Source organism: Schistocerca nitens, chromosome 7 (assembly GCF_023898315.1).
Source record: "Schistocerca nitens isolate TAMUIC-IGC-003100 chromosome 7, iqSchNite1.1, whole genome shotgun sequence".
In the NCBI taxonomy this organism is placed as follows: domain Eukaryota; kingdom Metazoa; phylum Arthropoda; class Insecta; order Orthoptera; family Acrididae; genus Schistocerca; species Schistocerca nitens.
The window spans coordinates 275240839-275255456 of NC_064620.1; the positions used below are offsets into that span (position 1 = coordinate 275240839).

Consider the following 14618-nt stretch of genomic DNA (forward strand, 5'->3'; position numbering starts at 1 on the left):
AGAACAGTCTTACAAGAGACGACTATACAGATGATATGAAGGTAACGCACGTAAATTAACGATGGAATCCTTCACTTGTAACACATAATATTTTTTGTATTATTTAATTATAATAATTGTTATTATTATAAAGGAAATGTTGAGGCAACTTCTTTTTATTAATTGATTAATGTAACAGTTCTAAGAAACTTGTTATCTCAACTTATAATGTACTTATAATGTAAATATAAACAATGAGACTAAATATAACAAATACACAAGCAAAATGTTTGATCTGTAAAAGAATTGCAATTTATGGGGAGCTAAATCTGGATGATTATGGGTTATCAGAATCACGTTTCCTCTACAGACGAATTTGTTATGCTAGGCTAAAGGCACATTTCACATTAAATGAAAGCGTATAAAACATTCTCGGTTTCTTTTCCGCGTCAGATCGGTGTGAAAACCCAAACAATGATCACCTGCATCGTTTTCGCCGAGAAATGTGGCTGTTGTTGTTATAACCTCTTATAGCCCATAGACAGTTTGTGAATGGTCAGTATGCAACGCCATTACGGCATGCTGTCAGTGACTGTGTCTGGTTCTGCACTGGTGATACATAATCTCTGGCAGCATGACGTCATGATGATGTACGCCGACCAATCACAAGCTGCCTATGGGCTACGAAAGATCACCACAAAAGCAGCCACCAGGCACGATAGTTGGTTGCTCTTGACGAAGACGATGGAGGTCTTGGTCGAATGTTTGAACTGTTTACTCCGATTTGACACGGAAATAAAGCGACAATGTTATATACACGAATGTCGATGCGAAAATTTCGTTCTACGTTACTGAGAAACAAGGTAACTGCAGTGGAAACGTTTGACTGGTATTTTCCTAGCAACACTGGACGAAATAGGAGCGACTCGTTAATTACAAGAGGTTTGTCGCACCATTGTTCGATTAAGTCCACTGAGTGTAGTGTAGTTACCTGTTAGCTTTGGAGAGCGAGGGCAGGGACATGTAGCGCTGTATCATCATCTGGTGGATACCAGAAACTGCCAGCCAGTGTATTGCTCCTCCCAGTACGAGGCTCGGAAGCGCTGTGCGAACTGTAGGGTCGGGATCCAGGCTATGGGCAAAAGGAAAGAAAGCCACCTCTTTTTTTGTAATAGTTTACATTTTATCATGAAAGATGCTGCAACTGTAAATTTTAAGAAATATTTATTATAACAGTCTCAGTTGAAAACTATTGCAAATGAAAACTATTTTTGTCATGCTATCATCATCTTCAGATCTACAAATAAATAATCGGGATAACATACACTACTAGCCATTAAAATTGCTACACCAAGAAGAAATGCAGATGATAAACGAGTATTCATTGGACACATATATTATACTAGAACTGACATGTGATTACATTTTCATGCAATTTGTGTGCATAGATCCTGAGAAATCAGTACCCAGAACAACCACCTCTGGGCGTAATAACGGCCTTGATACGCCTGGGCATTGAGTCAAACAGAGCTTGGATAGCGTGTACAGGTACAGATGCCCATGCAGCTTCAACACGATAACACAGTTTATCAAGAGTAGTGACTGGCATATTGTGAGGAGCCAGTTGCTCGGCCACTGTTGACCTGACGTTTTCAGTTGGTGAGAGATCTAGAGAATGTGCTGGCGAGGGCAGCAGTCGAACATTTTCTGTATCCAGAAAGGCCCGTACAGGACCTACAACATGCGGTCGTGCATTATCCTGCTGAAATATAGGGTTTCGCAGGGATCGAATGAAGGGTAGAGCTACTGGTCGTAACACATCTGAAATGTAACGTCCACTGTTCAAAGTGCCGTCAATGCGAACAAGATGTGTCCGAGACGTGTAATCAATGGCACCACTTTCCATCATGCTGGGTGATACGCCAGTATGGCGATGACGAATACACGCTTCCGATGTGCGTTCACCGCGATGTCGCCAAACATGGATGTGACCATCATGATACTGAAAACAGAACGTGGAGTCATCCGAAAAAATGACGTTTTGCCATTCGTGCACCCAGGTTTGTCGTTGAGTACACCATCGCAGGCGCTCTTGTCTGTGATGCACTGTCAAGAGTCAAGAGTAATCGCAGCCATGGTCTTCGAGCTGATCGTCCATGCTGCTGCAAACGTCGTCGAACTGTTGGCGCAGATGGTTGTTGTCTTGCAAACGTCCCCATCTGTTGACTCAGGGATCGAGACGTTACAGCCATGCGGATAAGATGCCTGTCATTTCGACTGTTAGTGATACGAGGCCGTTGGGATCCAGCACGGCGTTCCGTATTACCATCCTGAACTCACCGATTCCATATTCTGCTAACAGTCATTGGATCTCGACCAACGCGAGCAGCAATGTCGCGATACAATAAACCGAAATCGCGATAGGCTACAATCCGACCTTTATCAAAGTCGGAAACGTGATGGTACGCATTTCTCCTCCTTACACGAGGCACCACAACAACGTTCCACCGTGCGACGCCTGTCAACTGCTGTTTGTGTAAGAGAAATCGGTTGGAAACTTTCCTCATGTCAGCACGTTGTAGGTGTCGCCACCGGCGCTAACCTTGTGTGAATGCTCTGAAAAGCTAATCATTTGCATTTTACTGTATCTTCTTCGTGTCGGTTAAATTTCGCGTCTGTAGCACGTCATCTTCGTGGTGTAGCAGTTTTAATGGCCAGTAGTGTATATTGAAAACATGTACAATTTAGAAATATTATTATATCTTGATTAATCACAAATTTTGAAAAGTCTACACATATAGTAAAAGAACTCACAAGATGAGCATGCCTGTCCGTCATCACTGATTTCGTCCATATTTATGGTATATGCAGGGCTCAGCCAGAAATGAAAGTGATAGAAATGACAGCTCCAGTGGCCAATCGTTTCGAAAAAAAGAGCAGTTTTGGTGCAGGTCAGGTGAAGTGGGAGCCATCTGTGTTGGTGTAGTTACCAGGCAATGGGTGATTCAGCGGAAATAGGGCAGAACAATAATCCGAGGGTCATGGGTTGGAGTCCCTGTACAGAAAATATAATTTATTTTAAATTTCTATGCTATTTACACTAAAAATAAACCGAACTAACTCTCGATAAATGCAATTATTAATATTTTCACAAAAGGCATTTGGGGATTGCAAATAAATTTTCAGGGAGGGATTTTAAGTGTAAATGAGAACTTTGTATATGAAATTAGATACTTTTATTATTTTTCAGTTAGTGATTTACAAGTGCTGGGGCGATATTCATTGTAGAAACAGGAGGACCAGTAACTGCCTCGACATCTTCCACGCATTATACATGCTGCATTTCTATAATTACATGATTGTTTTAGTTTCTAGAAAAACAAAACTTGGTTCACATTCATAAAAGGTTCTCTTTCCCCGCACAGTATGGCAGCAAACCACACGTAGTGCTTCATTTCACTAAATATTGGCGAGGACAGCTGGCGAGGTAAAATGGAATGTATTTTAATGCGGTTTCGTCAGGGTGTGATTTCTGTTTCTCTGTCGATGGGCCGATTTCACGTGTACTGAGAACCTATGTTCGCCTGTAGCTTCCGAAGGCTGCTCGAAGGTAAAAATGAAACTAAGGAATGTTAAGCCCTGTACTTTTTGGTTATAATTCATTTTTGGGAAGTTATTTGCAGAGTTCTCTTGGACACTGCAACTACAATCCTTATTTGGGAATTTATTTGCAATCCCAAATTTTCCTTTGCCTCTCCTTTTCATGGCTTTTACGAAAATAATTTATACTGAGCATTATTTCGTTTCGTTTGCGATGTGAGTAACGTAAAAATTGATTTAAAAAATCTAACAAGCTGAGAAAACGGTGCCGAATTTACTGATCACCTCGCTTGATAACATCATCGGCATGAGCCAACCACCTTAAACATTAGGACTTCTGAAGCACACACCCTATTGTATTCAGTTTCCAGCAGTCAGTTTGCATAGGTACTCGACTCCACAAACCTCAGATTATTGTTCAACACTCTTTCTGCTTTGCCAACAGCTGCCTTTCAACCACGCTAAAATAAATGGCTAATGGATTGCCTCATCCACGCAAAATGCAATTTTTTCTGAACTCTTTGCCATCTGGAGCTCCCACTTTTGATGCTTTCACTTCTGGCCAAATCCTGTAGACATCACAAATTAGAAAGAAAATGGTGTTTATAAGTACGGGCAGTCCCCTTGTCAGCCAAAGGCTGCACTGCACAGCAGAAAGGAATTTTGAGTAAACTGAAATTCATTAAAATTTTTTCTCTGGTGTGCACGGAATTGAGCGAAGACAGGCCCAAGATAAGTGTCAAAATCAGAATTTAACCAGGAAGGAAAACCAATAAAGCAAATAGCAAGGCACACAACTGGGGCATTGCAACACCAAACTCGAGTAGAGAGTGCACAGCAGAATGGCCGCATCATAATGTTATCCTGGCAGCATTGCAAGATGCCGTTAAACAACATGTAAATCATACACAAGAACGACTTTCAGCCTACTGTCATGGCAGAAAGTGTTAAGCTGAAGAACTGCAGGCCACAGATGGGATATTGCAGTATGGTGCAACGCACTGACAAGCTGAGAAAACTTGTCAAATTTGCTCATCACTACAACTTTATAACATCATCAGAAAGCCGGCCGTTGTAGCCGAGCGGTTCTAGGCGCTTCAGTCTGGAACCGCGTGACCGCTATGGTCGCAGGTTCGAATCCTGCCTAAAGCATGGATGTGTGTGATGTCCTTAGGTTAATTAGGTTTAAGTAGTTCTAAGTTCTAGGGGGACTGATGACCTCAGATGTTAAGTCCCATAGTGCTCAGAGCCATTTGAACCATTTTGAATCATCATCAGAACAAGTCAACCATCTTAAATACTGGGACTTCTCAAGCACACACACTGTTCTGTTCAGTTGCCAGCAGTTCGTGATAAGTTACTGCAACAATCTTGTGAGTTTCAGTGAATCTCCATTTAGTCTACTGCATGACATGATGTGGTGCGTAATATTCGTCTGGTGACTTCAATTACGAGACACCAGCCATCCTGATGCACTCCACTGGCCACTGATGGGAAGACCTGATCATCTTTGACCACCATCCTTCTGGTGGTCTAATGTGGGTGATCTGCTACTTATTGACGACCCACAATGTTGGAAGAGGTGCATTCGTGCTGCCGCCCTGGCTGTACCTGTGACCAGCTACTGGAGTCTTGCCCGTTTCTTGTTGGGATGTCAGGACATACTTCTGCATGGCTACCAGCATCCCATGTGGAGCTTTTGGCTACTGACCCAGCTGTGAACTTTGATGTCTTCCAAAGTGCTTTGATAAAGCAGCGTGCCATGCTGTTAGTGTTCTCGGTGAGTGGACAACGCCTGCGGACCTCTGGATCGGCATCCCGCATGACACCGCCTCTGCTGAGGGTACAGTCTCCGACCTCCGACATGCAAAGCAGATGGCACTGAGCTCGAAGAGTCAGCAAATTCCGGCCATGTGCACTGTTCTACTGCCTTCTGCCAAGCTATTTGTGTTGTATGATTCTGAAAATAAAAGTATTGAAAACCAGTACTGTACCACTAACAACCTCAGGCGTTTCACTGGCCCTCGATTCCACACTGCGAGGTCGGCATCCTGTGCCCGCAGAGACCGCAGCTTCCTGTGTCTCCACAACTGGTGCAAGAATTGACTCTTACTTCAGAACTTTGGTGGGAGTCGAACCACATCTACAGCATCAGATATCATCACATGTCCAGGCTTGAAGTTTGTTGCAATGCGCTGTGGTGAGTGAACATTTTTTGTTAGCCTCCGTGGCCTTCTTGGCATTTTTTGTGGTGATAACTTGTACAGACATCAGTAGCATTTTGGAAGTGTCGTTTGTTAAGTAATAGCAGCCTGAAGACTTGACGCAATTCCCGTAAACTGCAGGGAACCGTATGTTATGCCATTGAGGTGTAAATTCTGTAATTTAACAGGGCATGAGTTACCATGCGCTACGGCAGTGCCAGCTCACATGAAATTTGTAGACGAGTTGCTCGTCTGCCATAGGACCGTTTAGAGTCCCGCTGGACCATGATAAGGCGTAAAAACTAATTTAATTTATTTTTACGTTTGTTGTAAGTGGAGTTTTCCCATTTTTCTCTTATTGTAATAGCAGTTGTAGAATACGCAGAATGCCAGAGACATGTACATCTATCATGGGTCAGAATGATGCGGCATTATCACAACAAGAAACCAGGTTTATTCTCGGCCGTAATGGCCATGTTTGTGAACTGTGACTGTGTGGGATAATTATTTATTTCTAATTTCTGCTACCAGTCACTTTTTTAATTTTGTTTTTAATCTAACATAATACAACGCGTTTCGGACATGTTCTGTTCATCTTCAGGCGTTTATACATACATACAAACAGAGAAATTTTACTTAAAAATAAAAAATGGCTCTGAGCACTATGCGACTTAACTTCTGAGGTCATCAGTCGCCTAGAACTTAGAACTAATTAAACCTAACTAACCTAAGGACATCACACACGTCCATGCCCGAGGCAGGATTCGAACCTGCGACCGTAGCGGTCACGCGGTTCCAGACTGAAGCGCCTTTAACCGCACGGCCACACCGGCCGGCACTTAAAAATAAACAGTCTTAAACTAGATTAATCTAGAACTCTTTGTCCATTGTTTGTTACTGTAGCGGCTAGTGTGGCATTTGGGTGGAGGGGGGAGGAGGGGGCAGTGGATGGCTAGAAATCGAAATCAGTGATGTCTTCTGCTGGTGTCCTTCCTTGTGGTTGACTATGTATGATATCACAGCCTGTTTAGGATGCAGATATATTTGCATCAGTTATGTGTTACGAAAATATTATGAAAGGCTTTTGTATGACAGTTGATCACTTACGATTTCATCATCTTGCTGCTTCACTTGCATCACTGGTGTAATGGCGAAGGTGTTGATTAGCATTACACTATTGTACATTGTATTTTATCACTGACTGCCAACGTAATTCACTGCACAAATTGCTTGGACATACATGTAATCGATACAGACTCACATGCTACAGTCCGCCATCTTGTGTTGTGTGCATAACGTTTAAATGTATGTCGAAGCAATTTGTGCAGTGAATTACGTTGGCAGCCGGTGATAAAATACAATGTGCAATAGTCTAATGTTAATCAACAGCTCCGCCATTACACCAGTGATGCAAGTGAAGCAGCAAGATGATGAAATCGTAAGTGATCAACTGTCTGTCATACAAAAGCCTTTCACACTATTTTCGTAACACATAACTTATGCAAATATATCTGCATCCTATACAGGCTGTGATATCATACATAGTCAATCACATGGAAGAACACTAGCAGAAGACATCACTGATTTCGATTTCTAGCCATACACTGCCCCCCCCCCCCCACCCAAAATGCCACACCAGTCGCTACAGTAACAAACAATGGACAAAGAGTTCTAGATTAATCTAGTTTAAGACTGTTTATTTTTAAGTAACATTTCTCTGTGTGTTTGTATGTATAAATGCCTGAAGATGAACAGAACATGTTCGAAGCGCGTTGTATTATGTTAGATTAAACATAAAATAAAAAAGTGACTGGTAGCAGAAATTAGAAATAAATAAGAAACCTGGTTATTGGTGGTTAATTCTCAGCAGAAGGAATACAATAAAGAATTATATGGTGTAGTAGGAGCATTGCAAGCTGTTCAGCGGCAGATGCAGTTGGGACTGGGGTAGGTACAGGCAGTGTTAATTCTACTTCCCCGCTCTGGTTCAAATGGCTCTGAGCACTATGGGACTCAACATCTTAGGTCATAAGTCCCCTAGAACTTAGAACTACTTAAACCTAACTAACCTAAGGACATCACACACACCCATGCCCGAGGCAGGATTCGAACCTGCGACCGTAGCAGTCCCGCGGTTCCGGACTGCAGCGCCAGAACCGCTAGACCACCGCGGCCGGCCTCCCCCCTCTGTGGATCCTTTAGTAGCCAACTTGATAACGCCTTTTTCTGGGAAAAGAAAGGAGGATTTTACTCTGTTTATTAGCGAAGTTATCGCTACCGTAATATTGAGTAACTGGTCAGACGAGACATGTCTAATTTACGGTTAGTGGGCAAGGCTAAAATATACGTTATGTATCATGAGATACTTATTAAGGCAGAGATGTTTGAGCAGCTATCGTTGGACTGCGCCAGTGCTGCCAGAAGCAGAATAACATGAGATTCTTCACGGAAAAGATTAGTAGTCTGGCACAGAAACACAATGAGTCAGTGGAATACTTCTTAGACAGAATCCAAAAGATTAATGCGTAAACATATGCACTGATGTGGAAGACAGAGGCTGACAGCCATTCTGCGTGAAGCTAAAAACAGGGCTATCGCTGTCTTTTTAGTGGGTATCCTCACTGACATGTCAGGTAGAGTCAGAATGAGGAATGTGATGCATCCGAGGCTACTAGAATCGCCACACACTTAGAGGAAACTGATAGTGTTACAAAAGGGCTTAATAAAAGTCAAGGTACAAAAAATTTTAGTAGACACAGATGTGCATGTATCAGTCATTAGTCTGGACCTCTTAGGCAGAAAGAGACTGAGATTACATTGGGCAGGTGACTATGTAAAGTCATTAGGGAAAACACTGCTCGACTTTAGTATTGGAGCTAAGCGTTTTTGTGGAGCACATGTTGGTGAAGGGTGTTATGCATTGCCCAGACTCGACTTCAGTAGTAAACATATTGTTAAAATCGATCTTAGGTGGTATACAACTGAACTTGCTGGAACTTTGTTTCCAGTGGGAGCAACAACTGCAAGCGAGGCAATGTCACCAGGTGCACTGGTCACGTAGGTGTTGTCAACTGAAATGCAGACATGTATGCTACGGTTAGTTCCCATCACAACGCACTCACATTTACAAGGGAGTTAGTTTAGATTACTGTACGTACCTATTTACCAGAGGAAGTATTGTGTATGATAGAACCACTAGAGAGTAATGAAGAAATGGATAAAATGCATTGTTTTGTGGGCAAAAGTGTGACACGCATTAGTACTATAAATTGTGCATTTTTCTCTGCTGTTAGCCTGTTGTCAAAGATCTTAATGATTGCCATGTTAAATGTTTTGGATGAACAAGCTAAGGATGTTGTTGTTGTTGTTGTGGTCTTCAGTCCTGAGACTGGTTTGATGCAGCTCTCCATGCTACTCTATCCTGTGCAAGCTTCTTCATCTCCCAGTACCTACTGCAGCCTACATCCTTCTGAATCTGCGTAGTGTATTCATCTCTTGGTCTCCCTCTACGATTTTTACCCTCCACGCTGCCCTCCAATGCTAAATTTGTGATCCCTTGATGCCTCAAAACATGTCCTACCAACCGATCCCTTCTTTTAGTCAAGTTGTGCCACAAACTTCTCTTCTCCCCAATCCTATTCAATACCTCCTCATTAGTTACGTGATCTACCCACCTTATCTTCAGCATTCTTCTGTAGCACCACATTTCAAAAGCATCTATTCTCTTCTTGTCCAAACTGGTTATCGTCCATGTTTCACTTCCATACATGGCTACACTCCATACAAATACTTTCAGAAACGACTTCCTGACACTTAAATCTATACTCGATGTTAACAAATTTCTCTTCTTCAGAAACGATTTCCTTGCCATTGCCAGTCTACATTTTATATCCTCTCTACTTCGACCATCATCAGTTATTTTGCTCCCTAAATAGCAAAACTCCTTTACTACTTTAAGTGTCTCATTTCCTAATCTAATCCCCTCAGCATCATCCGATTTAATTTGACTACATTCCATTATCCTCGTTTTGCTTTTGTTGATGTTCATCTTATATCCTCCTTTCAAGACACTGTCCATTCCGTTCAACTGCTCTTCCAAGTCCGCCGGCCGCGGTGGTCTCGCGGTTCTAGGCGCGCAGTCCGGAACCGTGCGACTGCTACGGTCGCAGGTTCGAATCCTGCCTCGGGCATGGATGCGTGTGATGTCCTTAGGTTAGTTAGGTTTAAGTAGTTCTAAGTTCTAGGGGACTGATGACCACAGCAGTTGAGTCCCATAGTGCTCAGAGCCATTTGAACCATTTTCTTCCAAGTCCTTTGCTGTCTCTGACAGAATTACAATGTCATAGGCGAACCTCAAAGTTTTTACTTCTTCTCCATGAATTTTAATACCTACTCCGAATTTTTTTTTTTTTTTTTTTTTTTTTTTTTTTACTGCTTGCTCAATATACAAATTGAATAACATCGGGGAGTGGCTACAACCCTGTCTCACTCCTTTCCCAACCACTGCTTCCCTTTCATGCCCCTGACTCTTATAACTGCCATCTGGTTTCTGTACAAATTGTAAATAGCCTTTCGCTCCCTGTATTTTACCCCTGCCACCTTCAGAATTTGAAAGAGAGTATTCCAGTTAACGTTGTCAAAAGCTTTCTCTAAGTCTACAAATGCTAGAAACGTAGGTTTGCCTTTTCTTAATCTTTCTTCTAAGATAAGTCGTAAGGTTAGTATTGCCTCACGTGTTCCAACATTTCTACGGAATCCAAACTGATCTTCCCCGAGGTCCGCTTCTACCAGTTTTTCCATTCGTCTGTAAAGAATTCGCGTTAGTATTTTGCAGCTGTGGCTTATTAAACTGATAGTTCGGTAATTTTCACATCTGTCAACGCCTGCTTTCTTTGGGATTGGAATTATTATATTCTTCTTGAAGTCTGTGGGTATTTCGCCTGTCTCATACATCTTGCTCACCAGATGGTAGAGTTTTGTCATGACTGGCTCTCCCAAGGCCATCAGTAGTTCTAATGGAATGTTGTCTACTCCGGGGCCTTGTTTCGACTCAGGTCTTTCAGTGCTCTGTCAAACTCTTCACGCAGTATCATATCTCCCATTTCATCTTCATCTACATCCTCTTCCATTTCCATAATATTGTCCTCAAGTACATCGCCCTTGTATAAACCCTCTATATACTCCTTCCAGCTTTCTGCCTTCCCTTCTTTGCTTAGAACTGGGTTGCCATCTGAGCTCTTGATATTCATACAAGTGGTTCTCTTATCTCCAAAGGCCTCTTTAATTTTCCTGTAGGCAGTATCTATCTTACCCCTAGTGAGACAAGCCTCTACATCCTTACATTTGTCCTCTAGCCATCCCTGCTTAGCCATTTTGCACTTCCTGTCGATCTCATTTTTGAGACGTTTGTATTCCTTTTTGCCTGCTTCATTTACTGCATTTTTATATTTTCTCCTTTCATCAATTAAATTCAATATTTCTTCTGTTACCCAAGGATTTCTATTAGCCCTCGTCTTTTTACCTACTTGATCGTCTGCTGCCTTCACTACTTCATCCCTCAGAGCTACCCATTCTTCTTCTACTGTATTGTTGAGTGGTACTTAAGTAAATAAATTAGTGAAATCAAAGTGAACTAGAAATTAGGATATAAATGAAAAACTTGGTTTAGTTTAGAGAGTTACATACTCGCAAGCAGCGGGCCGAACAGCAGAACAGAAGAGACAATGACCGTGAAGTCAGCAACTTCCACATAAGCGGGCGCTGTCGATTCAGCCGTCAGGGCATCGCCCGACCGGCTCACGTGTTTCTCAGTTGTCGTATGTGAGCAAAGGCCCTCGCCTATATCCCAAGAGCCAATGACCGACGTAAAGAAGATTTTCGAGAAGCTATTCAACGTGACAGAAGAGGCAATGACCGGCTCACGTGTTTCTCAGTCGTCACATGGGATCAAAAGCCCTCACCTACATTCCAAGAGCCAACGACCGACGTTAAGAAGATTCTTCGAGAAGCTTTTCAACGTGACAGACGAGGCAATGACCGTAAAGTCGTTCACCTCCAGTAAACTGAAGTGAATAAATACGCGAGACGCAGTGGGCCAGAGAGATGAAGACGGAGACGGAGACGGAGATGGAGACGGAGACGAAGACGGAGACGAAGACGGAGACGAAGACGGAGAGGAGAGACGAAGAAGACGAAGAAGTTTTCAGTCAGTTTCGGTGCTGAAGACCGTCATGCAAGAAGAGACTGCATCATGCACAGACGCACCAAGTCCGCCGCTGTAATGGAATAGCAAGCAGCAGCCGCGGCGCCAGAAGACAGAAGTTAAAAGGTATTTGAAGTCTGGTTTTTACATACCCGGGTGACTCGTGAGGACGGGAAGGAGACGGCCTCACATCAGTAGTCACCTGTGAGCTGGGATGAAGACCTGACAGCCGAAGACTGGCAAGCGGGAGTCCATGGTTCGAGTCCGCCACACTGGCCTTCCCCCGCCGCACCGCTCCGCTGGCCGACGCAGAACACACGCGGCCGCTTAGAGAAGAGAAACACTGGGACGCGACACCCAAGATATCATCCGATGCACGATTTCGCTCGCAATAATTAAACGGGCCACCTCGCGCTGCGCGTCTCCAGTCAACTGGGCGAGACAGCGACACGAGATACACACCGCTACGCGTAATCAGACGCCGCCGCCGCCGCCGCCGCTGCCGCAGCAGAAGACTTCACAAACGACACAGCTGCCGCTCTCCGAACCAGAACATCCCGTAAGATACAGTTGTACAAATCTTCAATAAAAGTTATCTTATGTAAAAATGATGTTTCATTCGACCTCATACCCGAGCCAAGGAAGAACCCACCCTGCCCACATGTTGTTAAGAGAGAAAAGTTAATTTATTTAATATTTTCACCCTGACAGAATGCTTTAGAATGCTCATCCTGACAATTGACTTGCATCAAAAGAGAAAACCCAGTTACATTTAGTGACAGAAGTGCCACATTTAGTATCACAACTGTTACTTTTGGTATCAGAAGCCGTTTTAGTTGTTACAGTATTTCTTTCCCCCATTCCTGTCAATTGTTCCCTTATGCTCTTCCTGAAACTCTGTACAACCTCTGGTTCTTTCAGTTTATCCAGGTCCCATCTCCTTAAATTCCCACCTTTCTGCAGTTTCTTCAGTTTCAATCTGCAGTTCATAACCAAAAGCTAAGGATAGGTCATGTGATTACCAAATCTGCAAGCTGCATCCGCATAATGCAAAAAAATCGAACCACTTATGAAGGAGAGATCAACAAGCGTTGGAAGCTTTACTACTACAGTTTAATATTTGTGTAATACAAATAACCCGTTTTCAGCAACATTTCTTACACAACATTGTGTACCCACCGGCAATGATACTCATGTCTGTTGGAAGCCATACTGTGTACCAAAGCATCTCCAACCATTACTGGAAGAATTATTTGATCAAAAAGTATCAGAAGAAAAATAGTGATAGTGTATATTAGCAGACCATTTATCAATTATACGTCGTCATGTGCTAACGATGTTTTTCAGTTTTCCAAGCAACCTGTTTGATGGCTCGTTCATGTAAATGCTTTTGAATATATCGAGTTGTACCTTACCAGGACTACAGCCGGACCGCTTGTGTGTATTTTTTTGATTTCCCAGCTGCCATCTTGATCTCTGTGTTACCCTGTCAACAGCCTCACTGCGAGTGCACACTAGAGGGAATTGCTTAGTACTTATACGGCGATACCTATATATTTTAGTATTTTCATCATTTCATGGAATTAATTGCCAGTTGTAAGTCACTTTATGACAGCACCTATATAAAAATAAAAATTTTTCTTTTGTTCTTTTGTTCATCAGCTGGAATGTATTAAGAACGACGTCTTTGCAGCTTGTACTAATGCCACTAGGTAGCACTTTATCTTCGCTCAGGCTGTAAGCTCACTTATTTTAATATAAAAGAGTCTATTATCTGATGATCTGCAACTATTTATCCATTTATATATTCGTATTTATTATAACTTATTTTGTAAATTCCATGCAACATCTATATCTCAACTATTGTGAAGCGTGTACCATTGGCTGGGGCTGACTAATCCATTTTCGGCGCAAAGTTTCCACACTATTGAACCTGTGCACCCATTGCTCAAAAGTTTACAATCGTGAGAATCCGAGGAACTAAAAAATGGTTCAAATGGCTCTGAGCAATATGGGACTTGTCTGAGGTCATCAGTCCCCTAGAACTTAGAACTACTTAAACCTAACTAACCTAAGAACATCACACACATCCATGCCCGAGCCAGGATTCGAACCTGCGACCGTAGCGGTCGCGCGGTTCCAGACTGTAGCTTGTGATCTATGATGTTGAGAAATGTGAAATATAAAACCAAGTCATATGCAGTACGACTGTACTGCCATTTAAAGGCGGCGCGTTCGCAGTCTTCCCCTCTTCCCCCTCCTCGAGCTCAGACAGCGCGGTGTGGTGGTGGGGAGGTGTGAAGTGAGAGAGTGCTTTGGCACTCTGACCCGGCATGGACCGCGAGCAGAAATCTTGGCCGCCTCTCAGCCAACACAATGATTGTGCGTAGTGAATTAAAAAGAATGGGGTACAATAAGCCACACGTTTCGGTAAGTGATAATTAATGTGATGTAAAGAGTGCCTTCACTAGACAGTGGATGACTGGAAGCGAGTGATTTGTAGTGATGAATCATGCTATACTTTGTGGCATTCCGACGGAAGGGTTTAGGTTTGTCAAGTTCCTTGAGAACGTTATCCGTCGCCAAGTGTAGTGACAACGCTGAAGTATATTTCGTCATCACAGTAGGCTCCT

The 14618-nt window shown here is 42.9% G+C and overlaps 1 protein-coding gene across 4 annotated transcripts in view; it reads right to left on the reverse strand.

The window, feature by feature from the left end:
* LOC126195209 (sodium-coupled monocarboxylate transporter 1-like) overlaps nt 1-14618 on the reverse strand; it is a 299461-nt gene that overhangs the window by 134444 nt on the left and 150399 nt on the right. For all 4 annotated transcript variants that reach the window (XM_049933729.1, XM_049933727.1, XM_049933728.1 and 1 more), the window contains exon 8: nt 971-1111. In XM_049933729.1, coding sequence (XP_049789686.1) covers nt 971-1111 — 141 coding nt within the window. The remainder of the gene's footprint in view (nt 1-970; nt 1112-14618) is intronic.